This window comes from Boleophthalmus pectinirostris, unplaced genomic scaffold (genome assembly GCF_026225935.1).
Source record: "Boleophthalmus pectinirostris isolate CB_2022bp ecotype Guang Dong unplaced genomic scaffold, ASM2622593v1 HiC_scaffold_11, whole genome shotgun sequence".
In the NCBI taxonomy this organism is placed as follows: domain Eukaryota; kingdom Metazoa; phylum Chordata; class Actinopteri; order Gobiiformes; family Gobiidae; genus Boleophthalmus; species Boleophthalmus pectinirostris.
The window spans coordinates 10,033,935-10,061,515 of NW_026570994.1; the positions used below are offsets into that span (position 1 = coordinate 10,033,935).

At 39.8% G+C, this 27,581-nt stretch overlaps 1 protein-coding gene across 2 annotated transcripts in view; it reads right to left on the reverse strand.

Moving 5' to 3' along the window:
• The window catches only part of LOC110153264 (neuronal membrane glycoprotein M6-b-like), a 32,931-nt gene that overhangs the window by 347 nt on the left and 5,003 nt on the right, over positions 1-27,581 (reverse strand). The window contains exons 1-7 of one of the 2 annotated variants that reach the window (XM_020917148.2): positions 22,867-22,984; positions 7,170-7,356; positions 6,493-6,652; positions 5,576-5,744; positions 3,320-3,393; positions 2,513-2,578; positions 1-1,799 (exon numbers count right to left, since the gene is read on the reverse strand). The exon at positions 1-1,799 is cut by the window's left edge and continues 347 nt beyond it. In XM_020917148.2, the coding sequence (XP_020772807.1) occupies positions 1,650-1,799; positions 2,513-2,578; positions 3,320-3,393; positions 5,576-5,744; positions 6,493-6,652; positions 7,170-7,356; positions 22,867-22,936 (876 nt within the window). In that variant the 5' untranslated portion in view covers positions 22,937-22,984 and the 3' untranslated portion in view covers positions 1-1,649. Of the gene's footprint in view, positions 1,800-2,512; positions 2,579-3,319; positions 3,394-5,575; positions 5,745-6,492; positions 6,653-7,169; positions 7,357-22,866; positions 22,985-27,581 lie in introns of those variants that run through there. The other variant, XM_055163995.1, reaches the window with a different exon arrangement.

Genomic DNA, 27,581 nt, shown 5'->3' on the forward strand with positions numbered 1-27,581 from the left:
CAAAACAGAATACACATGGCAATATAGTCCTTTTTATACAGAGTAGACACACGTGGACGTTACTGACATGCTTCATTTCAAAGGTTAAAAATTGGTTCTCTTAGTATTCTTGAGCGTAAATTAACCAGTGATATAGAATATAGTTTATGAGTACCTAACAATATCTGGTTATAAAATTAATGTATGAAAATTCCTGACTTTTGTTCGGAGTGTAAACATCAAAAACAGTCTTTGTGGCTCATACAAGAGGCATGACAATACAAAGAAAAGAAAAAATAATCAACAAAAAAGGTGACGCAGAAAGTTCATGAGTCACTCATTTGGCCAGCCATCAAAAAACAGAATATTTTCCATAATAAATCATCATTACTGAATCACTACTAGAAGAACCCAGCTGCCTAGAACGTACATTGAAAGCAAATTCTTGTTTTTTTTTCTCAATATTTTCAAACGTTTACGTCACGAGCACCTCAGTCCATCGGCATGACTTCACTGATCCCTCATACAACAACTCATTGAAGATGTAACAGTTAATATATCGAATGCAGAAATAGTATTTGAGTTCACACACAACTCTCAAAGATACATTTACATAGAATCTGCGGGAAACAATAGAATAGAGCATGGCGTAACATTGATTGTGTCTCTGTTGGGAACTATATTTTGGAGGGTCATTTTGGCTATTTACACTGGGATGTTACTGGCAAAGGGAGCACAAACTGTAGTAGAAAATGGCAGGTAGACTTGTATTATTATAGTTGTGACAGTGGTGTAGCTCTGTGAACAAAAACAAAGAACTGGATTGATACCTGAGGTGTGAGTCTCGATGTTAAAGACCGGTTCTTTCGCTGCCATTGTTTGGTTGGTTAGTAAGTGTAACAACATACAGGCGCTGCTGCTGACATCTTGGAAATATTTGATAGTGGTTGTCATAGCAATGGATATGAGGCTACAACATCGTAACCGAAATGCCACTGTATGAGATAAGTGCTACAGCTCTGATTGGTAATGCACAGTAATCCTAAAGGGGCTAGAATAGATTAGAGGGGTCCGTCTTCCATGTTTTGTCAATAGTGCAACACGTATCAAGCGTTTCAATAAAAAGGTAAAGATGAAGAAAAAAAAAAGGAGCAGAACCTGGCATACGTTTCAGAGTATTAAAAAAACAACAACATTCGTACACATTCGCACAATATATTCATATATTTATATATATATGCATATAAAACACCAAAAAACAGAGGATGTCGGTCACTGCCTGGCCTCCTGTGGCTGGGGCGGACAGTGAACAATGTTTTTCTTACAAGCTGTGAGTCAGAGGCTGTGCTGGCTCAGGGCGCGGGGAGGAGACGCTTCGGAACGCTCCCTCCTCCTGTGATCGAACCGCTCTGTACTTTTGTATGGCGTATGTGTACTACGATACACATGCAATACCACAGTACAATATCTGGTGTTCTGAAGCGCCTACCTTTGCTTGGTCTGGCCCCAGTCTTGACCCTCCATGCTCCTCTCACCTGTCAGAGCAGAGGGGAGCAGAGCGGAGGGTCACGAGGGGGCCCTGCCAAACATGGCCGCTGTGGGGTTGTTTATGGGGGCGTGAGGGGGCGTGAGGGGGGATGAGGTGGGGGACAGTGCCAGGGCCCGCTCCTTTACGAGTAGGAGGAGTTCTGGCCGTCTTTGGAGCGCGCCTCGGCCTCGATGTCCTGGTCGTCCTTGGTCTTGATGTCCTGGTACTCGTGTGTGGACACTGCACTCTTCAGGTATGCCCAGTTAGCCGCCAGGATCATCAGGTAGTGGATCTGAAACACACACGGCATGTTAGGAGAGAAGCGGACATGAAGTGACCACCAGAGGGCACTGTCACTGTATCGCTCTATTCAATGCACAGTATAAAAGGTGCACTGTGTGATTTTTCTGGTGGAAGATCAGTTTGTGAAATGCTCCACTGTAGGGCATTAAACTTCTCTATCTACATGGAGACAAGAAGACACTACTGGGCAAAGTCACAGGTTTGATCTCACTGTGTTTTTCATGGCATTTGTTATAAATAAATAAAAAAAACTGTAATCATAGAAGCAAGAGACATTTAAGTGAAGAGAGGCAGAAATAACATCTCCATGGAGATAAGCAAGTACCGGTGCCTCAAACCAAAATTCCACCATTGAATGTTTGCAAACTTGCAGAGAATTTAGCCAGGAATTGACCCTATAAAGCTTCTTGCACATGTACTGTGACTAAACCATCTCTGTATCGCTCAGATTACAGAATTTACAAGGAATGGCCTAATATTTAAACAAAAAACAGTACACCACAAACAAAATGGTTTGCTCACACTTGTGCATTCTTTTTCAGAAAACCAGATCTGCCTCCTCCACAGAGAGCCCAGTAAACCTGCCCCTGTCTCCTCACTCCCACTGACGAGTGTGAGAGGCAGGGTTACTATGGCGACGGATAAGCCCACCATGGCAACGTGCATATTCTGAGCAGCACATTACGGGTGGAGCGGACTTACCAGAGAGATGACTGTGGCCCCTGCTCCGGCCAACGCCACGATGTACAGGTGGTAGGACAGGTAGAACTGGCAAAGAAGACAGTACAATTAATATCAAATATATATAAAAGAGATTTATACAGAGAAGCTAAATTGAAATGTTATTTTAAATTAGTTGAATTAAAAAATTGGCAACAGGAAGCTTGCTCAATAGTTGCTGATTCTGACACTACTACTTAATTTCCATAATAAAGCATTTGTCTTTGTTCACTATTTCGATACTAAGGAATACACTTGATACTCAATACCGATTTTGATACCACAATGATAATAAAAAACATGGGTGTATACTAGTCTGTGTGGTCTTATACTTCTGATACAGCTCAAGATCACTCTAAAACTATTCACATAAGGTTCATTTCTGTCCTGTGAATGTGAATTTTGGTGAATTTTAGTGAATTTTAGTGAATGTGAATTTGTGAATATTAGTATCGATACCTGTTTAAATGAGTATCTAGTTTCAATACTAGTTTTAATGTTGATTATTATCTGATTTTCACTAATTGACAACCCTAGATTTAATTATAAAGAGCTAATATATTTAAGATCATAATATAGTTTAATTTTAGATTTTTAGAGTACATTTTGAAGCATCAATCTGGAAGCACAATTCTAAAAATAAAACAAATAACTCAATGACACAATCATCAAATTATATCTTCAAACTACAATTTAGCTACAATGATATTTAAAGCTTTATTTTTTTTTGGCATAATCCTTTTAAATAATGCCTCAAACCCATTATAGTACACAGTATAATACCCTTACCTCACTAGTGTTACAGATCTCTCCCAGAGTGGCTCCACAGGCCTTTCCGGGTGTGGCGTTCATTGGGATAAAACCTGCAGGATCACAACAAGAAAACAGCAGTGAGAAAAGCTTTCAAGGCCCCTGAGAGCAGCACTGGCACATTGTGTGTAGAGATTAAAGGATACACAACAAGAGTAAGAGTTTTTTGATTGTAGAAAATTGAGCATGTACGTGTCCATAAGGCTACGGCCAGTTCTCAAAAATCAGTACATCGGGCGAGGTATTCTTCAACTGCAGGTATTTTTGGAACTCTGCTCTCCATTTTAGTCTATTTTTGGTTAGAAAGTTACGTGGTGGCGCTTTAAACTTGGCACGGAAAACTGTTACTTTTAATGCCAAGTTCTTAAACCTTGACACCTGCAAACCCCCCAAAAAGGAAAAAAAAGCTCTAATAACTATTATTTTATGGCCAAGTATTGCATTTGCTAATAAAAGCAAATGCAATACTTGGCCATGTAGTTCCATGTACTACAGAAATGACCCCGCCCTACCTTACACATTCACCACTGTCATACACTAATTAAAATGTCTCCCTTTAGCCTGGTGTGTCCCTTAACTGCTAATCATCATTTTCACTGTAATTGGGGTTAAAAATATTTGATGTCATGTCATGGAATGGAGAGGAGCTGCCAGTGAAGCATATGTGATCGCGGGCCAGCTGTCCCTCAAATGTGGGTCACTTACTGTACGTTAGATCTGCCACCACAGGGTTTACAGCCGTCCAATCAGAAGCCTTTAATCTATACGTATGGGTGACCTCTCCAGTATGGAATATGACATTTAAATCACACTCTTTATAATCTGTAGCATAGGTTTATTTATATTGGTGTAAGAAATGACGGAATTTCTCTGGAGATCTTGCAGCTTTATTAACGGGCCTCTATCCAATTTATGTACCTTGTATTTGAGCTAAATTGTCTTGACCCCAGGACAGATATATTATAAGCAGCTTTTGAGGTTAATATATAAAATATTATAAAGCGGTTTACTGTCAAAGAATCAGGAAGAACGCTCTTGGCATGCTAGATGTCTGAAAGTTGTGAAAAGTGCTTCTCAACTCATCGCGGTGAATAACTGGGATGCTCAGAATATTGATACGATATTAATATTTCAAACTTGATTTCAATACTAAAGAGTAGACTCAATACCGATTCTGATACCACAAGAAATAAAAAACTTTCTTTACATGCTCAAATGGGTGCCTAGTTCTGATTTAGATTATTGTCTAATTTTCAATACTTTTGACAACCCTAGATGCATGCAAGTTAAGTGAGGAATAAATTTGGACCACTGCAAACAATAAAAAAAAACTAGTTCTGTTTTGGACGTTTTAAAATTTGAATTAGTGTTTTAGTGTTAATTTCAGTGTTTATAATAAGATGGTGATTTGGGTCAATAAGAGGAACATGAAATCAGAAACACCATACTTCACAGTGCATATGCAAAAGCTTTTTCTAATAATCATTTCTCTGACTGGAGGCACAGATTTGATTGGCTCCGCCTCCAAACCAGTGCGAATAAAGCGCAGAAAAGCCGGGGTTTAAAATAGAAATTCTCATTCAAAATTAAATAATCCTCAATAATTCAGCTGAGCGCTCTTCAGATACAGTTATTCATTATGGTGCAGTCGGATAGAGACGCAGGACATTATAACCACAGCTATTCATACAGAGCACCACTTTACATTTATGTTTCACATTATAAGGCTTAGGGGCTTATCCTGTCTCACAACGGGATGCACAAACAATTATTTCACACTTCTAAAAATGGTTTTACTTGTTCTTGAATTCATTATTTTGTACAAAGCTACAGTATTAAGCCAAAAAATAGCAGGTTTTTTGTATATTACACTGAAAACATGTGTCCTTACTCTGAACACACTTGCATCTCCACAAACCTTATTTGGTCTAGAGCAGGCAACTAGTGACAGAAGATTTTTTTTGTTGTTGTCAGTTGTTTTCTATTCTTAACATCTGAAATGCATCTGGGGAGTGAATTCTAAAAATATGTTTCATTTTTAATTCAGAAAACACATAAAATTTTTGACTTTTTTAAACATGGCAACTTTAACATATATTTTCTCCATAACATAACACAGCAGTCAAGTTAATATAATTAAATGTAATAAAGTATGTACTCATTTACAAGTAAAATATTCAAGCCCCACCTTTAACTGCACTGACCCTCCAGGAGAATTATGTATCTTATCTTTACCGTATTGTCTGACGTCCACACAGATGTCGTCGGGGTTGGTGATGTTGGCGTCAGGGTTCTTCATGGCGGCGCAGGTGGTCCACATGTTGAAAAACAGATAGACTGGGATCGCTGTGAAGCCCACGATGGCCAGGAACACCAGGAACAGGATGTAAGTCAGGAACATGAACTGGACAGAGTGCAAAGAGTGCATTTTCAGTTCGATTATTTAATACTCCTCTTCTCCGTTTTTGAACTAATCTCACTGGAGGTGTAATTAGGGTAATCAGGCCAAAAAGGACAGACTGTGCTAGAGATGGTCTTGAGGGTGTAACACTAAAGAAATGCATTTAAAGTCAGTGCTTGGTAGTACTCAGTATTTTTCAGATCATCCTCATACTTTAGTAATATATTTGACAATGTAATAGTGCTTTTACTTGAGTAAGTTATTGGTTACTCTTCCTACAAGTGACAAAAACTTATGTTGACAATATTACAGGATTTGAACATTTGTTTCTTGCAGGCTTCTGATGATGATGATTTTTTCTTACTTGAGCAACTTCTTGGACCCAAGTCATATTATTTTTTATTAAACAAAATTTGACTGAAATATCTGGCTACTCTACCCATTCCTGAAATGTATTTTACTGCAAGTACAAGTAGTGTTTTTAGTTGCCTTTACAGCATTTTAATACACTAAAAGGTCACAGCAAGAACTAAACCAACAATAATTTTGTAATAACCAGGATTCAACCAGGACTAGCAACTCCAACCCCCATTTGACAACCACCACTTATGATTAACATTGTGCCCTGTCTGTACACATGTAAATGACAGAGGAGAGGAGTGACAGCTCTAGTGAATGTATTGAAGTGTCTGTGTGGGCGTGTGACAGTTAGCATTAGAGGCACTAGCAGTATTAGCAGTGTTAGACGTACAAAGGCGGTGATGCAGCGTCCGCACACAGTGGTCTTGAAGTCGCTCTGCAGTTCCTTCTTGATGGCGGCGGTGGTGTAGAAGCCCTCGGCCAGCAGGATGATGGCATAGACGAAGAAGAAGGACGCGATGCCGTAGATGATGTACTGAAAGATCTGGATTCTGAGCGCAAGTAAATGCTTTGTTTTAGTTTTAAATTAAACAGTATCCATGCAATTTTACACCAAAGACTGACTGACATCAATAAATCAGAGTCTGTCTTCTTTTTCCAAATTTCATAAACCCTTATCTGCCCATTCCTGCCACAGCAGCAGAATCCTCAGCCATCTCCATCTCTCCTGCTCACCCATAATCAATTTTTAGACTAACGAACGATCCAATTAAAGTTCAATTATTACACCACTGACATCTCTGCCTGTTGAGGTGCAAGCTCCTTAGTTTATGCTTTCAATAAATAAATCAATTTAATATCAAGTCCCGTTTGAAATGTAAAATAGACTTTTTAATAAATCATTGCTGCTGTCAGGTGAAAATATACATATAAAAACAATGAGCATTTTCATTCCTTACATTTTACCAAGCCATAAAGTTCTTTTGTTTACACATATGCAAAAATGAACCACAGCTCAACTTTCTCAGTACTGCCATACATACACTTGGGTTGTGTTGAGACACTTACACAAGGGCGAGGGTCTCATGGTCACTGGACACTCTGGAGAAGTGGGTCTCCAGCATGGTGAGGGTCCCGGTCAGAGCCACGTGTCCACAGCCACAGAACAGAGCCACCCCCGAGAAGCACAGGATGGTGGCCACCAGTGAGGCGTAGGGCACTCCACCCAGACACTTGATACAGCACTCGAAGCATCCTGCAGGGGGAGATAGAGAGAGGTCAGTTACTCCTGGTCCATAGATCATACATAGGTCATGATAAAACATATGACTATAATTTTTCTTATACTAGTCAGAAATAATTCCAACAAGAAGTGTGCAAAAAAAAAAGTATAATAAAATAGCTATAATCAAAATTGTGATGTTCTTATTATCTTTGGGTTTGTTGCAATAGCAAGTAAGAATTCATGTCCTATATTGGCACACATGGCACAGAGAAATGTTATATGAAGGACACTTGTTAGCCATTTGCAAAGAGGCACAGCATTCCCATGTTTGAATTTTAAAGTCGCACTATGTAACTTTTCATGTTGGGTGTACCTGCCACCCAGCCTGATTCATCAGCCTGTTTCACTTTGTAGAAACCCTCTGACCTCGCAGCATTAGAATTCGTTCGCTTGGCGGTAGGGAGGTACTTTTTTTATTTAACCAATTACTGCTATTTGGTCGTGACGTATGTATTGCGCTGCTACCTGGTATATTAAGCTTTTCCGACATCCTGCAGGAAGAAGAGCAATAACGTCTTTCCCTTTGATAAAATTCACCAAAAATTCACTCTTTGTTCCGGCTTTAAATACTTGATCTCGGGAAACGTTGCCAACACAGAATATATGGTTCTTCGCTGATTGGCTGGTGCCCGAACTCACACTTCCAGGGTTTTTGCAAACCGTCTAGTGTATTCTGATTCCTGACCTAATCGCTCTAGAAAAATTAAACTGAGCGGAGGTACTAGGTGGCGCCAGCCTGGCTACCTGCCACCTGCTTGTCTCATGGAGATATTTTCACTTTGATAGTAATGCTGGCATCAAACTCTTCCAAAATCCATGAGTTCTTATATGAATAAATGGATTTTGTTTCTAATTCAGCAATGCATTACAGTGGAACATTTCAAGCAAACTCCATGGAGATGAGCAATTGGCTGACTCTAAACCAGAAAAGTTCCATTGCACGTTTAAACTCACCAGACGCCAATAAACCACGCAGTCTTGCTTTATAATAAACCACCTCCGATGCTTCATAAAAGCAGATTGCCTTCATAAAGCCACACATTGCTGAATGCTGCTGACGAAACTCAGTGCAACCCTTTAGCTCCTTTTGATGCCACCAGACCTACACGGGCCCTGATCTTTCAATACACAGACAGTAGCATGTATTTATGTATGTAGATTTTTTGACACATCACGGACATGAGTTGGACAAGCTTCTCCCTGACACAGTGAAGTCAGAGCATTTCTAGCTCAGAGTGTCAAAGCTGTTCCAGAGTCTGCTGAATATTACATGGCACTTTCAAACGCGCCGTCTTCTCTCTTATGACTTTAAAGGGCTGGGTACGCTCCCCGTTAGCCCGCTGTATGAATAAGTTATGGCCAAGATGAAATACAAGGAATATCATTGTTTTTATCACAGCTCAAGTAGGACACTGTGCTGTAGCATGTTTGAAATCACTGTTAAAGAGAGTGGCCAAGCGGTGTTGAAGAATGGGTCAAATGCAGTGGTCATATCTCCATACAGGGATAGCAGATAACTCTTTTATTTCATATGTTGGTAATTTGATGATTATGATTTGATTATTTGCATGGGTATTTCATTTGGGATTCCGTTTGTCCATTTAGATTTTTACCCTCTGTTGCTTGACCAATAAAATAAAAAATATATACTTTTCTATACAAAAAAAATATTAAAAATGAACCAAAGCCACACATCTTGCCCCGAATGCAATGAAGACGAGAACATTGTAATGGGTACAATATTATATAACGCATTGTTAAAAATAGCTCCTCGAAGCAAAGCAGGAAGTTAGATGGCAAAAAAAAAGAAAAAAAAGAAAAAAAAAAAGACAAACAAACTGTCTTGTGTGCCACTTTGGTGTTTCCATGACAACCCCGCTCCAATTGGCAACTCCCCAGCACGGTCCCTTTACTTTTTGAAGGAGAGCGTTTGATCTATGTACTTTGACATGCAGTTTTTCTGAAGTGATACGCTCGCATTAGTAAATAACACTCTCGCAGAGGTCGGTCGTGGTGTGGGGTGAGGTGGAGTGCGTGTTGACAGGTGCATGCTACTGTAGCTTAGCGCCAATGACAGTTGACATTAGCATCAGTGGAGGCAATACTCTTTCACGCAATCGAATGCCCCACTTTTTATTTAAAGATGCACTGCGTAACTTTTCTAGTGGAGGCTCCATGTTATTCGCAAAAACATCTTCCACTTTTGGGAATTAAACATAAACATATCAAGAACTTATTTCATTACAGTTTTGTATAGCTCAAAAATACCTTGAAAAACAGGAATCACCTCACCACAGATCTGACCTGTACCTTGGCCTGAGGTTTCTGTCAGCTTGTATTCATCAAGATAATGCCATACTTTAGAACAAAGCATAAAATGTGTCCATCAGAAAGATTACACAGTGCGCCTTTAATCAAAATACTAAAATGCCAAAAAGGAAAATAGGACACTTCCAATGTAGTCTTTTGGGAGCAGGTCCAGTTACATTCTATGGACAGCAGCTATTGACATCTCTAAAAGCCCGGATTGATTTCACTGTCCTGGGGGAAACATCGATAACACCACCGCCTGGAGGAGTGCTATGGTTTAGCACCAATTAAATGGGCTCCAGTGCTTTCAAAAGTCAGTAAATATAAACAAACTCCTTCGTGGTTGACGTACTGAGAAGTGTAAAAATCAAACATGCTTGTTTTAAGGAGGAGTTTTGTTGTGTAACGGAGTGGGGGGAGAGTTACATAATAGATCCAAATCCTATTAATGTTAATAAAGGGGCAGGCTGATGGATAGAGCCAGGGGCCATACATTAGGGGTTAAAAGTCAATACATGGTGAGTGTTGACGGGAAAACATCAAATTCAAATCGTCAGGTTTGGTTGGTGGTCTTTTTACAATATATACAACTTTTCACTAGTATAGTATAGAAATTACATAAACATAAATTACATAAACTATTTTAATCAGGATTACAAGTAAACACATTCAAAAGCAAGAAGGTGCACTTCTCTGGTGGAGAGTCTGCCACCTGGCAGAAATGTAATTGCTTTGCCCAGAATGTTCCAGAGTATGAAATTAAACTTAACTACTTATCTATATCTACAGCTATGGAGACAAGCTGGTGACAATACCAGGCCAAGTCAGATCTGTGGAGGCGGGCTCATTCACTCAAGCCTGATTCATCAGCTGGTTTCACTTCATGGAAATCATCTGACCTCGCAACATTAGGATTTGTTTGCTCAACGGTAGGCGGGTACATTTTTATTTAACCAATTGCTATAGTGATTTGTAATGCGCTGGAACACTCAGTGGTGTCCAGGTGATTGCCGGCACAACAGGAAACAAAGCAGAGAGTGAACATGTCTGTCAACAATCATTGTTGTTTCTGCGAGATGAACTTGTGAATTAAAGGTACGATAACAACTTCCGAGGTTCTTGCAAACCATCTAGTGTATTCTGATTCCTGACCTAATCGCTGGAGAGAAATGAAACTGAGTGGAGGCACCAGATGGCGCCAGCCTGGCTGCATTCATTCACACAATAACAATGTTTTTCAAGGTATGTTTGCAATAAAAACTGCACACTTGAAAAACACCTGTAATTCAATGACTGGTGTAATGCCATTCCAGGGAACATTTCAGTCAAAGCAATAACACACATAGACAAGAAAGTAGCAAACCCCCACCAGAAAAGTTACATGATGCACCTTTAACATGTGAGATTAGATTGAAATATCAACTGTAAAAATAGTACAAGTTTATTAATGCTGTTTGCCGCTATTACAATAATAATAAACATGCTAATTGCTGCCATTCATATTGAAATTTTGATTGCATTTACCTTATAGCTATATATGACCTAGTGTGTGGGAACTCAGCTGATCTGCCAGTGCCCACACTGTAACACATTGTCTAAGCGCTATCCCCCAGTTGTAACCGCTCATATATTTCATAAAGAGTTCAATAGAAGACGACAAGCGTGCAGAGATAGCAGAGGATAAAACCACGGAGCACCGGGTCGGCCTTATAGTGTCACCTAAATTCTACTCTAATGAATGCTCCATTGATTTCCATTAGAGGCGGCTAGAGCTGACCACTGAGTCTGTCTGCTTCACATTAACGTGGTTTAAAAGTGAGTGTGACAAACGGCCCCGGGGTCCGGATGTGAGGGCCCCGTGCACTTTAAACCTGAGAGGCTGTGAAGCTGCGAGGAGCCACACACAAGAGGGGAACTTGAGAAATGAGAGCAAATCAACTACATAAATACAGGTCGGTGTAGAGAAAACAAAACTGGTTTCAGATTTCAGATTGATCAGAAAAGAGCAATAATATGGAAGAATGCCCTTATTGTTGGAAACCTTTTTTTAGAATGATTATTATTGTGCTTTGTGGATCTTGGGAGAGCATTATAGAAAGTTACTAGGCAGTCATGAATTGAAACTGATGACATAAACAGTAGTTTTTCTATCGTATATTTTCTTAAGTATAACTGATACGTACTATTATTACAATATAAATATTATTATACTATTATACTAATTATTTACCTTATTCTCGAAGTTGCAGTGGCCATCGTCGTTTGGGTTGTATTATTTTGTATGGGGATGCCAGTCTTGACAGAAAATAAGTTCTATACGGACTACAAAGCTGTTTCAAAGCCCCCCAGAGAATCAGTGCAGTGCTGACTTGGTGGATATAAATGTTTTACACAAATCAATCTATAATATATCATATTTTAGCACAAAAAAAAAAGTTTCACAAATTGCCAAACAGCACGGTTTAATAACAGTTAGACAAAAGTGGTATTTAAATGTACTATGTACTGGTAGTACGTACTGTACTACGTACTGGTAGCCAGACTGGCGCCATCTAGTGCCATCACTGAATTTTATTTCTCTCCAGCGACTAGGTCAGGAATCAGAATACACTAGACGGTTTGCAAGAACCCCAGAAGTTGTAGACCGTGTACCGGCCAATCAGCAAAGAACTGTGAAGCCATGACATCAAACTCAAGCACCTGTCTGGGTCCCTTTTGTGGTACAGCACAACAGTAAACAAAGCGATTGAGATTAATGTAGACAAAGACAGATATTCTGTGTTGGCAACGATTCCCGAGATCGAGGATTTAAAGCCGGAACAAAAGAGAATGTTTGGTGAATTTTATCAAGGGGAAAGATGTTATTGCCCTTCTTCCAACAGGATTTGGTGCAGTACATACATCACAACCAAACAGCAGTGATTGGTTGAATAAAAAAGTACCCACCTACCATCAAGCGAATGAATCCTAATGCTGGAGGTCAGATGGTTTTGACAAAGTGAAACCAGCTGATGAATCAGGCTACTATACTATCAGGTACTGGTACCAAAAAACTGACTGAGGGGAAATGCTATGACTCCTCTAGAAGAAGAAGAAGAATATAGCGTTACCTAACACTGTTCAAAAAATAAAATAAAATCGCCTATTTTTAGCTAAATCAGTATCTCAGTCAGATTCCAATACTACAGGTTAATCCCCAGTAGGCATTTGCAATAACCATACTTAACATCACTGCCAAATTTGAAGACTCACTCATGCTGACCTACTTATGGAAAATCTACATTTACTATAAATAAATGCAATATTGTGACTATCATGTTGGGGTTAGGAAGGGCATCTGGTGTAAATCAATTTGTTGTTGCGGTAACACCTGAATGGGAAATGTCAAAAGAAACGATTTGCCAACACGAAATTAGTAAGGATTAGGGATTAGCATTGTGGGCACTATCATCTAGCAGAGGCTGATAGAGTAACAGAAAAATGCAATTTGTAACAACAACGTTTGCTTTTGAGCTGTGGAAAATGAACAGACGTGAACAGGAAGCCGGAGTTACAGATCGATGAGAAGTGAGCAGAGACCAAAGAAAAGAGGAGGAGGTGAGGAGGTGAGGAGGAGAGGGGCGAGAGAGCGAGAGACAGTGGAAGAGGAAGAGCGGCTTCTGGCCCCGGGGCCGGCACACGCAGTTACCATGGAAACAATACCCACGACCCACTTCAGCACTGCAGAGTCTTTTACACTCACACACAGACATACATGAACGCATCCATGTAGAGTGATGTAACCTTAATCATGACATGATGGCTAGAGATGAGGGGGCCACAAGAAAATGCTAAAAATAAAATAAAACATATAGAACTGAAAAGGAAGGATATAAGGATTACAGCAGTAGTGGCAGTGACTTGCAGTAAATTTTAATACTTTACTTACTTAGAAATACTTTTTAAATTCTATTAAACAAGAACGCTCAAGGTTTTTTCCTCAGCGGGCCAAAATGAATGCACACTAGTGGGTTGAGGGCCACACCTAATGACAGTTAACACTTAAATATGTTTTTCTACTGACAAATATACAATAAGTTTACTTTAAGTACTAGGAAATAGACAGGACTGTCTTCCTTCCCATCTCCTCACAGTCTTTTCAACACAAAATTTAAACAGAATAGATTCTCTTTCAGCATCTCTACTTTAGAATTTGATTAAAACATAAATGGTCCAATAGTTGAACCTTGGGGTACCCCTAAGTAAAAATCATTTTTGATTCAAAATCTAAATATTGTCTGACTCTCTTAACTACAAAAGTGTAAATCAAATTATAGATCCAGACCATATTAACTCAACATTACTACTACTAACGAAGAATTGTGCCAAAATGAATTACAGATAGTATTCTTGGCATGCAAATAATAATCATACTAAATACCATTTAATTCAAAAGGCAGAAAGAACAATGCTATCCCTGTCATCTCTATAGAGTTTGACCCGTAATATTACCAGTCCATAGAGCAAATGAGTATCCATAAACCATACTAATGAATAGCCTTGGTCTTATCATCTCTGACTGTTAGCGCAATTGCGCATGCTGCATCTGCCAGGAACAAGAGCGTTAATAAAGTGAATATTTCAGTGGACGTCTGCTCCCTGCCTGCGGCTCTGGTCCAATTTAGCAGCGCTGTATTCAACAGTGGGGCTAACTCCTCCTCCACCACCACCACTACCACCAAGCAAGGAATTATGGGTAAGATTTCCTTCCACTCAAGATGGAAAAGTGCACACTCGGAGATGAAGGTGTGCCGGGGGTGGATGGTTGCGTCTCCTTGGGACTGGATGAAAAGCGTGCTCCATATGTTTTGAAGGCTGCATCAGAAGCTAAGACGACTACAATTTCAGCTCTGGTTTCTGCTTTTAACCCAAAAAGACGCCTCCATGGTGGTTTTGAGACTGCAGGAAGCAAAAATTGAGTCTTGTACAGAAAATCTAGTGAATACTTAAATGCTATTTCAATACAAAGGAAAAGGCTATTCAGTGGAGATTTTGATAACCCAATTATGATGAAAAACACAACTGTTACGAGAAGAAAGTGTCTCTTTTTATACAATTTACATTTTTAGACAGTAGAATATAATTTTCAACAGTTTCATACATTTTCTTTGATATGGCAATGTGGACTAGTTTTCATAATCAAGACTCTAAACATTAAACACTAAACAACAGTGTTCTATTTCATATGAAATGGCAAATTTTCAAATGAGTATCTAGGTTTGGTAGACCCATACCTTATAATAAAGTTTCTTGAATAATCAGTTGATTAACAGATTCAATATGGTAGGTTTGAGGTAAAGCCAACATCATCACACAGAAGAATTTTCCCCCACAAAAACTGACCCTAATCCGCATTACAGAGGCCATGAGGTCAGCATCTGTCCAGGCGTAACCGCGGGCAACCCAGGGGACCTTAATCCTGAGCCATAATCAATAGTTTTAGATCACTTATTTGCATCACTGACTTTGCAATACAATATTTATGAAGAATAGAAATGCCCATTAAACGCAGATTAAGAGCAGTGTAAAAATTAGTTTTACCAGAATTAAACAATGTCTACCACAGCGTGTGCACCTCTTCCTTGTCATGCACTGATGCTCACCAGCTCACATTTAAAAGCAAAAAAGTCAAAAGGCAGTTCATTTTTAGTCATGACTTTTAGGGTAGATTATATAGTTTAATAGAGGAGAGTGGCAGCAAGGCTGAATCAAAATGAGCCATATGTTAAGACCATAGACCACCAAGATTCAAGTAAATACAATTATTTCAGTAAAGCAATATTGTATTAACATTCATTGTAAAAAAAAAAAAAAAATCATTTTTTTTATAACTTTGTGTATTTCAAGAGTAAAATAATCTTGAGGCTACAAAATAATTAAAAACATACTTTCCAATTGTCCTTTTGAAGCTAGTTGGCACAATGAACCAAATAAAGCCAAATAATTAGTAGGAGCACTTTAAGTAGTTTTTAGCTTGAGGGAGTGAGAGTGTGAAAAAGAACTGACACAACATCTGCAGCCTGTCTCCCAGAGTGAAAACAAACATGGCCCTCCAAAATGCATTCACCTGTCCACTAATTCACCGCCCCGAGTGTATGCGGAGTGCTCCACCTAAATATAAAATCAGCCCTGTGGTTATGAGTGCTACTATGTCCCACTCCCCCTCTTAGTAGCTGTTGTTATGCAACCGCCCAAGCTAAAATGTGACTTTCTCTTGGATGTCAAAGAGTCAGAGGCCCTAGCCTGGCCCCTCTGTGTCCGCCCCGCTGATATGATTATGGAGATTCACTTCGCATCAGCCCCAGGGACAGTGTGAGGGTGGGGAGTGTGGCTGGCACAAGGGGATAACTGAGTGGAAGAGTTACTGCTGCACGTTTTCATCACGTGGCAAGTGCAATGTAGATCTAAAATAGGTTAAGTTAAAGTGTATTATTTTGGCATTTAAAAGTGCACTGTGTAACATTTCTGGTTAGGGGCATGTTATCTGCTTGTCTCCATGGAGGAGGTATTGTGATACTAAATTTGATGATACAGAATCATTATCGTGAGCTGCATTTTTCAGTATCTTTTAGACTTTTTTTGAGACTTCAAAACAATTGTGTTGCTTATTTAGTGGAAGAAAACTTGTTTATGCAAAACATATTGATTATTAAAATAGATACAAATCATATTAACTTAGCAAAAGTAGTGATTTAAAAAAGACATATTGTTGAGTATCATATATTATTACATTATTGCATGTACATTGATAATATTGCATCGTGAGCTGTGTGTCTTGTATCATAAGGAACCCTATGATACTATCGCTGTGCCTGAAATGTTCCACAATATGACATTAAACTTATCCCATTATGGCTGTTTTATTGCTCAAAGATGCCCATATCAAGGCAGCAACCATAAAAAGTTACACAGTGCACCTTTAAAGACAACACTTAATTTGCATTTGGCTATACAGGCAAAACTAAGGCACAAAAATAATTGTGGGCATGTTGCAGTGGTTAAGAATCTACCCACTAACCAGTAGGTCTGAGCCTCAGTACACTTCATTCTCGAATTCACAATATGCGGATAGTTAAAATAGGAAGGGCATTTAAAAAAAAATAGCTAAATAACAGGGTGGAGCAAATTTTCTGTAAGAGAAGCAATAAATACCGTCTGAGTTGGACTACATGTCTGGAACACTGATGAGGGTAAATATGACCATTGACTGCCACTAATTAGCAATGATCTAGCTAACACTTTGGCCTTGAAAGCAGTGGAGTCATTTTCTGGATGTCACTGAGGGCTGATGATGACTGTGGCCCCTTCAGATTGGGCTCTTGGGTCCGAGGGTGGCAGATTGGGCAGCAGTGGGCGATGGAGCCAGGCCAGAGGAGATTGGCACCAGGCGGGAACAGTACATGCTGCGCCAACCTGCCCCTCGAGCGGATTCATGTGCAAGACTACTGCACCCAGAGCTAGCGTGACGCGACGGAGGGGGCGCGGCCAAATTCGGACAATCTGTTGCTTATTTATTTCAAGGTGGCAACCGAGATCCAACCAAGAAAGCTATTTTTATTGGTCTGTAAGTCGCACAAAGGAAGACTCCCCAGTGTGTTTCTCCTCAGGTTAATATGGTTTGTTTAATAGTCTACAGACGTAGAAACATAAAACTGGATATATTAACAGCTATGATCACTATACAGGACCCTGTCACTAATATACATTATAACTTGTAATAAGAATGATTAGCCATTTTATTAACACCTTTCGGTAAGATTACAAAAGTGTCATTTGCAAGTTTTATTTTATTCTTTTTGCATCACTCTCAAAACAACATTTGTGATTTGCAATGCCTTATTTGACACCATTCCCTTTCTATTTTTGCTGCTTATAATGAATTTATTATTACCATTTTTATTGTAGCTCTTTGTTATTATATTTATTTTGAATGTGTGTGCAATTGTGTCCAAATAATTTCCCTTGTGGATCCATAAAGTTTGTCTAAGCGATACTATTTGTTCAATCTCTTTCCTGTTTATCTACAGACTGCAATGTTATAGCAATACAAATTCTCTTTTGCATTATGGATGCGATGAAAGAAAAGAAAAATCTGAATGTGGTGCGCTCAATAAAAGAAACCGTTTTGAATATTGTGGCTGAATTTCAAATCCTCACAGTGACTTTGATGGGTCTTTCCCAGCAAATCTCTGCATAAATCCGGCTTGTTTGGCGAGTGTGTCAGGAAATCTCATTTAAATAGAAACGTGGCCGCAGCAAGGAGCGTACCAAAGATGAAAATATGAGCGTAGCCTGCGTTAACCCACATGCACGGTCATAAAAATAGCTTTTCTTGTGTATGCGAAGTGTCGACACAGACATTCCCCTGAACCACTCCTGGTCATTGACACGTAAACAAATACAACACACACACACATACAGATCCAGATGGAGGCCAACATGATGCTCTGGGCCAGTGGATTCAAATGAGGAACACATGATGAAGGATTCTCTATGTGACGACTTGCACATGCTCTTCCACACCTCTGGGCCACCCCACTGACCGAAGAAGACAATACAAAAATCAGTACAAGATGGAGAATGAAGTGGGTGGCGATAGCTATGATAAAGGACAAAGGAGATTTTCGGGTATTGTAATGATAGATGTCTAAGCGGAGAACGTAAGCTCGCATCAAACAAGGCAAAGGAATCAGCGCAGTTTCAAGTTATGTTCCATGTGTGGGTGGAAGCGCCTTCAGTAAAATGATGGCGTACTGAGTCCATAAATGGTGTCCAATGACTCATTAAAGCATATACAGTACAAACCAGACCTCAACCAAGGTAGATGCACTCACAATGGGAAGAAATATGCAACCGAAGTCGAAGCAGGGGTGTTCTTTGTAGACACATAAAAAAAGTTCAGATAAAAAAATGTCAGATTTCTCACAATGAAAATAAACATTCTTTCAAACTATCTAACAACAAAACCGCATTAAAACTTGTACACGTTTTTTTCCCCCAATTCTTCCAATTGTTTGCAAGTTGGCCTTAGCATAGTTTTGTTATCAGCTGAAATGCTATTAGAGTATCACATTTAACATAGCTTTAACGTAATGTGAAGAATGCAGCTTTCAGTATTTCAAAACAAGGTTATAATGGCAGAGTAAAGTTTAAGTACTATGTTAGTAATATTTGTAAGTCTGGAGCATAAAATTAAAGGTTTTTAAGGGTTGAAAATTGGATTGCGGGGGATTCTGAAGAGCAGAAGTCAAGACTAGCCTTCTCTGATTAAATTGTCTCATCTTCTCTGCCTAAAGGCAAGAGACACAGTAAAAGGATTTGAGATCAGTGTTGACACGCCATCATTTATTATGTTTTAAACAATACGATTATAAGGGCTCATGTGTTGAGTGAAAATAACACTATGACCTGCTTAAATGGACAAAGTCAAGTGAAGAGTTTGTGTATATGACAACTCAAATACCAAAAGTAAGTATGTGATTACAAATGACTTGCTACTGTACTTTCCAGACTCTTCACTCAAAAATGTTAAGTTAAAACAAGGCAATGAACTTAATTTAGAACTACAATATTGCCCATCCCTTTTCCTTATTGCTGAAGGCTTTCCTCTTTGATCATCTCATAGCAAGACTGAGTGCCATCTTACTTACATTTAATGAACCAAAAGCACCTACAAATCCACATTAAGTCATGTGAAATGCCACACGAAAAGTGCATCTCTTCTCTACTATTCTAATGAGCAGCCCATGTGGGACTTTTAGAAATGCCCTCTCAAGCGAAGGAGAGCTCCACAAAAGTCTGCACCCCTCCAGAGGATGATGTAATGTTTTACAGTTCAGATGTGAGCACCGAGATTGAGCAACGGAGGACCTACTCTACACTTATATAATGAAAGGAAAACTATAAGTGTGTGAATGGACCAATCAAACACAGCTGACGGACAGACAAGAGGTCACTTAAAAGCCACTGGACGACAATGTGGAGCTAAAAATACATTAAAAGAGACTAAATTATACTGATTGTTGCTAAATGCTACCAGAGCAGATTTAGAGATTATATGAAGCAATCAAGCAAAAAGATCAATCCATCCATACCCATGTGCAAACCAGACACACCGGGATTATAATCTGACTGTGTTTGGAGTTCATTTTCCACTTGGTAATTATGCCGACATCCTGTTGGTATTGTGATACAGTAGAGGTGCATGTTGTGAATGCTTTTACCATAGAATGAAGCTAACCAACTTTTTCCAGAATTAATTTCATTTCATTTAATTACATAAGGCTGCACAACCACAATGCAGATAGATTGAAACACAATGCTTTCAGTGTACACATCTGATTCCCAAGGCTAACTGTAATGAGCGGGTTCCACAATAAAAAACTTCCAATCATTAATATATTGGCCTTGAAATGGTCATGAATAGATTTAGTTAAAGATGTAACCTTTCTGGTAGCGGTTACACCCATTTTAATGGAGATGCTGATTGCTTTATCCTGATTCATCAGCTGGTTTCACTTTGTAGAAACCGTCTGACCTCAGCAGCATTAGAATTCGTTCGCTCGACGGTAGGCGGGCACTTTTTTTTTTCATTTAACCAATCGCTGCTATTTACTCATGACGCATGTACTGCACTGCTAATGGGGCTAACTGGTATATTAATCTTTTCCCAAATCCCATAGGAAGAAGGGCAATAACGTCTTTCCCCTTGATAAAATTCACCAAACATTCTCTTTGTTACGGCTTTAAATCCTTGATCTCGGGAATCGTTTCCAACACTGAAAGTATGGCTCTTTGCTGATTGGCTGGTGCCCAGACTCAAACTTCTAGGGTTGTTGCAAACCGTCTATTATATTCTGATTCCTGACGTAGTCGCTGGAGAGAAATGAAATTGAGTGGAGGCACTAGGTGGCACCAGCCTGGTTAGATTGCTTTGTCTTGAATGTTCCACAGTATGGAACAAAACTTTTTAATCTCTTTGGGGACACTTCGACAAAAGGATCAGGTTAGATCTACGGAGAGGCGACCATGAGCACAGGGAGAAGATCTTTTTCTCAATTAAATAAATGTTGGAAAAGTTTAACGGAACATGGCAAGCAAAGCAAGACAAGTGGTAGACAAATTACACTGCAGAAGATATCAATCATAATCAGAACATTACACATATTATATATATTACACATTTCACTATTTTACAACCTAAGTACCCAAAAGCTAACCACTTAGCCTTTTTAAGCATATGTTTTGCTTAATGCACTTGTTATTATTTGTTTGGCACACGCCGACGCAAGCTCCTTACATGACAGCTCTCGCCTTCTTGCCCTCAGCTGCAGCACTGTAAATCTTCAGCCTCTTAACCAAGGCTATAAGCTTATGGTTACAATCCAGATGTCAAATGATTGCGAGAAACAAATAGGCCATCCCTTCCTCCGACCCTGAGTCTATTTTGGGTTCGCTGGAGTGGGCGGACGAGATTGCGCAACATCACACCTGGAGCACTCCACTACTGGCCTTGAAGACATGAACGCAGCCAAAGCATATAACGGTGATTAAAATTGAAGAGGGTTAATTACTTGCTATAAATAAAGGCGCTCTGATTGCTCTTGCTGTCAATACAAGTGGACCGCAAATTGTTCTTATTACAAAGTGCTGTGCCTCAGGAGAGTGATGTAATGCTATTAGAATACTGTAGAGTTGAGGGACATCCCAGTGGCCTATAGCTTACGTCACAGCGGTGGAAAAAGCGTTAGGAAGCATCATCACTTCTTCTTCTTAATGGCACATATTTCCTTTGGTTCAAATGCACGTCAAATCAATTCACCTTAAAATATCTGAACTGTCACTGAAGCCGTACTGTGGCATGCATCATGGGATTTGGGATAAAAGCACACACATCAAAGTTGGCGGAGTTGTAAAGCCCTCAGGCATGTGACACAGGATCCTTCTTTTAAATTGGTATGAAAGAAACTTGGATCTTTCAACAATTCAATTTGGACATAGTGGACATTTGCTATACTACAAGAAACACGTATCTATCTACTGTAGCTTCCCACATAGTCAGGCCATTCACTGAGCAAGTCTCCCTGTAGTAGCACCTGCAAGTCTATTGATGAAACACACAACAGCGAGCAGGCAGCAGCAGGTGAAAAACAACTTTGTCAATGCGCAGTAGTGAGCATGCTCCAAAACAATACAGCCAGAAAAAGAAGCCAAAATGAGCAAATGACACTCAAAATCTGTTGGATCGTGTAAACTGCCCTACCCATCCTCATTTGTGTATGAAAATCACTCGAGCCACACTTTGGCCATTAAGCATGGGTGGGAATACTGTCATTTTCAGCGGCCTTCTATCGCTCAGCCTCATCACTGACAAGATCTGCCTATTGCAAGAATGTCATTTGAGCATGCAATAAATTCCAATCCGTATTTTGAGAATGCACACGTCTTTGCTATTCCAATACACAGCTGGGTTTCATTTAGACCCCGTAATAAAACGATTCAACCGCCATTTGACAGTCATCTAATTTATATTCCATACATGTCGCAAATCCGTCCCTGACACTTGCCATGGATAGCTCACGGGCCCATTGTGCGCTCTAATCTGCACGTAAAATACCCCAAAACACGTGACGGCCGCTTTGTTTTAACGCAGAAGCTGAAAAAAGCTGAAAAAAGCGCGCGTGTGATTGATGGACACACCGATTCCAATGCGTCAAGTGCATCCCATTGTATCACGCTCACACATCACGACGTGCACGCGGAGGACAAGCGTCGTGTACCGATGATGGCAAGGCGGGGAGACACACCTGAACCGAAAACAATGCAGACGACACCGCGGCCACCTTCATCATCAAACGCTCGTTACGCACAAAGACGCTCTCGTAATGGCGCAGCGATGCAAATTAACATTATGGTGTGCACCGAGGCAAATCGTGCAAGAAAGATCGACGGACATCACGCACGCCCACTCGAATAACGCTCAATGTAGGTGTAGGAGCGCCACAAATCACTGCAAATTTAGTGACAGCGGGGTGCGTGAAAAGGATCGAGACGGTATTGTGTCGCCATTGCAAGACGCTCACGCAATTATAAGCGACTGAAATGTGGAAAATGCGAGGGAAAAACGTCTACCTTTGCTCTCCTGTCCCTCGTCCTGATTTTCCTCCGCGTTGGACTCCATGGCTGGCTTCGTCCCGTCCATTATTTCAGAGATGTATAGTGTCCCGTGGCGCTCGGACCGTGCCGTGTGGTTGTGGATGCTGCTGGCTCGGGTTGCTGCTGACTGGATGGCTGGCCCCCTCCCGCGCTCGTGCTGTCTCTATCTCGTACACACCCTCCCTCCTCGCTCTTTCCTCGCCTCTCTCTTTCTCTCCCTCGCTTTTTCTTCACGTTGGTTGAAGCCTTCACTCTCTCGCCTCAGATGTGGACAATCTACTTTTGGAAATGGATTTGTTACCGCGCAAAGACCGATTTCTTGGTGCCATTTCTTTTCCTATAGGGTTCACTTATAAAAGAATATGTTCTGTAGGATTGGTGCAAGGAGGGATCACAGCGACCTATATACTGAGATGTAGGCTATAGAAAAACCTTTATCCACAAAAGAATAAATAAAATAATTTTCTTGTGGTCAAGTCTGCTGAAGTGAACACATCAAATGCAAAATTCAAGTATCAAAACAGCAGATTAAACCAAGTTCATGGGCAAAAAATAAGAAATATTGTGAAATGAAATAATATGAATGGGTCCTTTTAGGTCTATTTATTTGCAATCTGCTAATATTACACTTAAAATGTAGATGGAATGTTCATTTTTATTACATGAAAATTATTTGACAAATAAAATCAACAGGTTAAAGGTCCTATATTACGCCAAACTGATTCTTATGAGCTTTAAGACATGTTATAATGTTGCTATATTCTCAAAAACATACCTGGAGTAGGTTTTGTGCTTTGTTTCTTTCACAATTGATTGAGTAAGCCTGCATTATGTCTGCATCTTCAAATCTCAAAATGCTCTGTTCCACCTTGTGATGTCATGAAGCAGTAGTTTTGAAGGTAGCAGCTGCCTTTCATATGTTGTTTGGTAGAGTTTGGACTGAAAATTCCAGTGCTGAAATCACCTTAATGATTCTAGGGAAGGTGTGTAGAGTTTAAAAACACAGTGGAGCACATTTCGTTTCCAGTTTGAGAGAAGCCTAAATATACAGGGTTAGTGTGTTAAACGGGTGAATGAAACAAAACACAACTCCAGGTATGTTTATGAGAACGACATATCAGAAAATAGCACAATATAGACTTAAAACTAGTTTCACTGTTCACCTTTAACACATATTTTGAGTATACTAACTAAAATTGAAGTGACAAGTTGGTAGAAAATACTTTTACTAGATGAGTTTGTGTGGGCACTGTGGAGCTTCTTGGATATGTAGCAGTGATGATAGCTGGGGTTCAAATGATCACGTGGGCGGGAAAACCAAAACCACAATGGCCGCCACAATCGTTCTTTCATCTCATCACACTTCTCAACAAATCTCCACGCTGTATCTTCTTTCCATGTGTCCTTGTCCACCAGATGGAGAGGGGGTGGTTAAGAGAGTGTGTGTGTGTGTGTGTGAGTGTGGCTGTCCATGAGTATGCATATTTACATTGCAGCACATTTTGTACTTGTAATCGGTAAACAGGTCATTTTGAACTCTAAACACAAGGCTGGAGCTAGCAGGGTGGTATGCGGTTGCAACAGTCAAGAGGCAACTAAATAAATTGGCATCTAGTGTTTGGCTTATCTGCTAGCTAATATTTAAAAAGCCCAAATTATGCCATTTATATGAGGAGGTAACAGCATTATAACATGGCTTAAAGCTCACATGAGTCAATTTTGCATAATATAGCAACTGATTTGACTAATTGACCAATCACGACAACACACAGCCAGCTCTTTGTCTCACATAAGGCATCTGATTGGCCTTGATCATTAAACCAATGACAACTCTGACACATACCAGACCAAAGTCAGTGCTACCCAACTCTTTAGAGGACAATACATGTTTAACTAGCGGCAACGTTCACCTCATTTTGCCATAACCAACCCCAAAAACAATGGCGGCCATCTGTTGAGAATCCTCTTAGTTTAATACTGACCCACGAGGCGCTGGTTGGAGACAAAGCCCTGCCCACTTAACTGTCCACCCCCCCCAAAATACTCACAGTGAAAAACAAAGGTGACCTCGGCGCCCCCTGACATTAGACACCGCACTTTGACACGGTGGATGTTTAGCAGAGTGGTTATCCCCCCAGGGCTGTAATTAAGACTGGATGTGAGCCATATGCTGTTACTGGGTCAGCTTTTGCACTGACTTTTGGAGGTGTCCATAGTTTCTGAGGGAGGAGAAATCTGAGATACTGAGGTGTCAATGGGAGACAGAGATTAAAGAAGGCTCCAGAAAGTTGGTAAGGAACAAGCCAGTGGAGAGCATGCTGACAATACACCTAAATAGAAGTGGAGCAAAGTTTTTGTAGTATAGGTGGGCAATATTGTCAAAAATTAAAATATATATTTAAAAAAAGTGTTTTGATAACAAATGTCAGACTATATTTTGACAGTCCCTCAGAAATATTCTAAAACATGTCTTAAACTGTATTAGTAGTTTAAGTATCAGACTGAAAATTGAAGAACTGAAGAAACTGCTAAAGTCTGTTTTTGTTCATTTTGCTGATTTTTTGTGTGTGATATACCCAATAATTCAAACATTATAGTCATAGTAGTAAAGTTGTTAATGTACAAGTCCAGAAGAACACAGTTACATAATCTTATCATAAAGAAGCCTCCAGCCTTAAAGGTCAAGATAGAAGAACATAAGATGGTGGATGTGATCATCAGGAAGTCTGAGGCCACAAAATGTTTTAACTAGACACTATCTCATCCAGTACATAAGAAGTACTACCAAGTTACAAAGTATTGATACTTGCAGTGCCAAGAGGTTGGGGGTGTTCTACATGTATGTGTATGGGCGCCACATTAGCAAACTCTGCCAAAAAAGTGTTAAGATCATTTAAAATCTCAAGAATAAATACAAAATCGATTTTAAGCAATACATTTTTCTGTGATCAGTACGTTCATGGTCCTGTTTAGGAGTTTGATTTTTAACAAACAGGTGGAAGTGACTAGCACAAATCAGCTCACATCAGCTAAGTCAGTTTTTTCTGTTCAGACTGTGCTAAAATAAAGATCCGATTAAAGTCTAACAAGCCTCAGATAAAGCAGTTCTTACAGTTAACGTCACGCTCCCAGGGAATTGTTTTATTGTGTCATTAGTATCTTCATTAGCGGCAAAGTATATATCTAAACAATTTTTAACTGTAATAAAAGAGATTGTTTTGGCACTATTTAAATTTTTATCCCCTTTCTGGTAAAATCGTGCCAATATGCAATTCAACTATAGTGCTGAATTGCATATTGTTGTAGTTTAAATTCATAAAATTGTCAGTAAATCTTTATAAGCTTTCAAAATAGTCAGATAACAGGAACTGCCTTTGTGGAAGTGCCAAAGTTCCACTGCTTTCATCTAAAACAGTATTGCCGTCCTTGCATTTATATTTTCGACCGTGGGCAAACATTGTGTCACAGGTTAATAGTTTCAACTGTCAGCCGTGAAGGGTGCATTTCAAGTCCCCTTGCCTCTCTCCAGAACCCTAATCCCCCGCTGGGTCACTCAGATTAAGGCCTTGTCCACTAGATGAGATACAGTGCTCTCTGGCAGTCTCCAGCATCAACCCTGACAAAAAAACATTCTTGCACTTTGGCCTTCCATCCTAACCAGTGGTGCCTTCAAAGACATCAATACTTGTTAATCAGTGCTAAAACATAATCAAGTTCCTAGTCCTGGTATAGACTACTCCAGGCTAGGTGTGTCTTGCCCTAGGACACAATACCCACTGTAGTCTGAACAGGGAACACTCAATATTTTTAAGAGATGTAATCACTAAAACAGACCATCAACAAAATTATAATTCCATAACATCTCTCATTAACTTGACACTTTTATCAGCCTCAGCTGAACTCTTGGTATAGATTAAAGGAAAGCATGTGTCTAATGGCTGTCTTGTCTCATTACACAAAACCAGAAGAAAAAAGTACTACAAAAATGGTGTCGCCTACAGTAAGAACATGGCGCTGCTTCTTCATGTCATCAGAATTGAGATTAACACTGGAGGAGGTGCAGGAGTCTCATAAAAGAAAAACCTAATTGATTTTGCAACAAGCTCACGGTCACATAGTACTGGTTAGTTCTCCTGTTGCCATGGAGATGCGACGTTCAGAGTGCCGGTAGGCTGCTGCGGCACTGATTCAGATCGTCGGTGATGTTATCACTTCCTAGAAAAGTTCTCGTAATAGTGGATGTGCCAGTAGCCAGGGGGAGTAACCCAAAGTGAATTAAGAGGAGATCTGAGACGAGGGTCTAGCTAAATCATATCGAGGTCATCGTTGCCCCCATAGCAGCTGCTAACAAGGAGACAATGATCTAGAGCTTTGAATGTGCACGAAGGCTTATATAAAGACATGCAGTCCTTTAGAGTTAAAAATTCAGCTCAATTCATCATTTTACATTTTAGAGACTGACACCCTCATCTTTTCACAAATCTGAACTGGCATTGGCCCAAAGGCGCCACATGTTTGTCTCCATGGAGTTAAATAATGCTAGTGACCATCTCAGGCAAAACAACACCTACGTCCATGGAGACAAGCCGATGGCAGACATGAAGAGTTACACAGGGCATCTTCAGCTACAAATCAATTTTCAAACAGATGAGCTAATGTTGGACTGGGCTTAAAGTATTTTTGAGGAAATC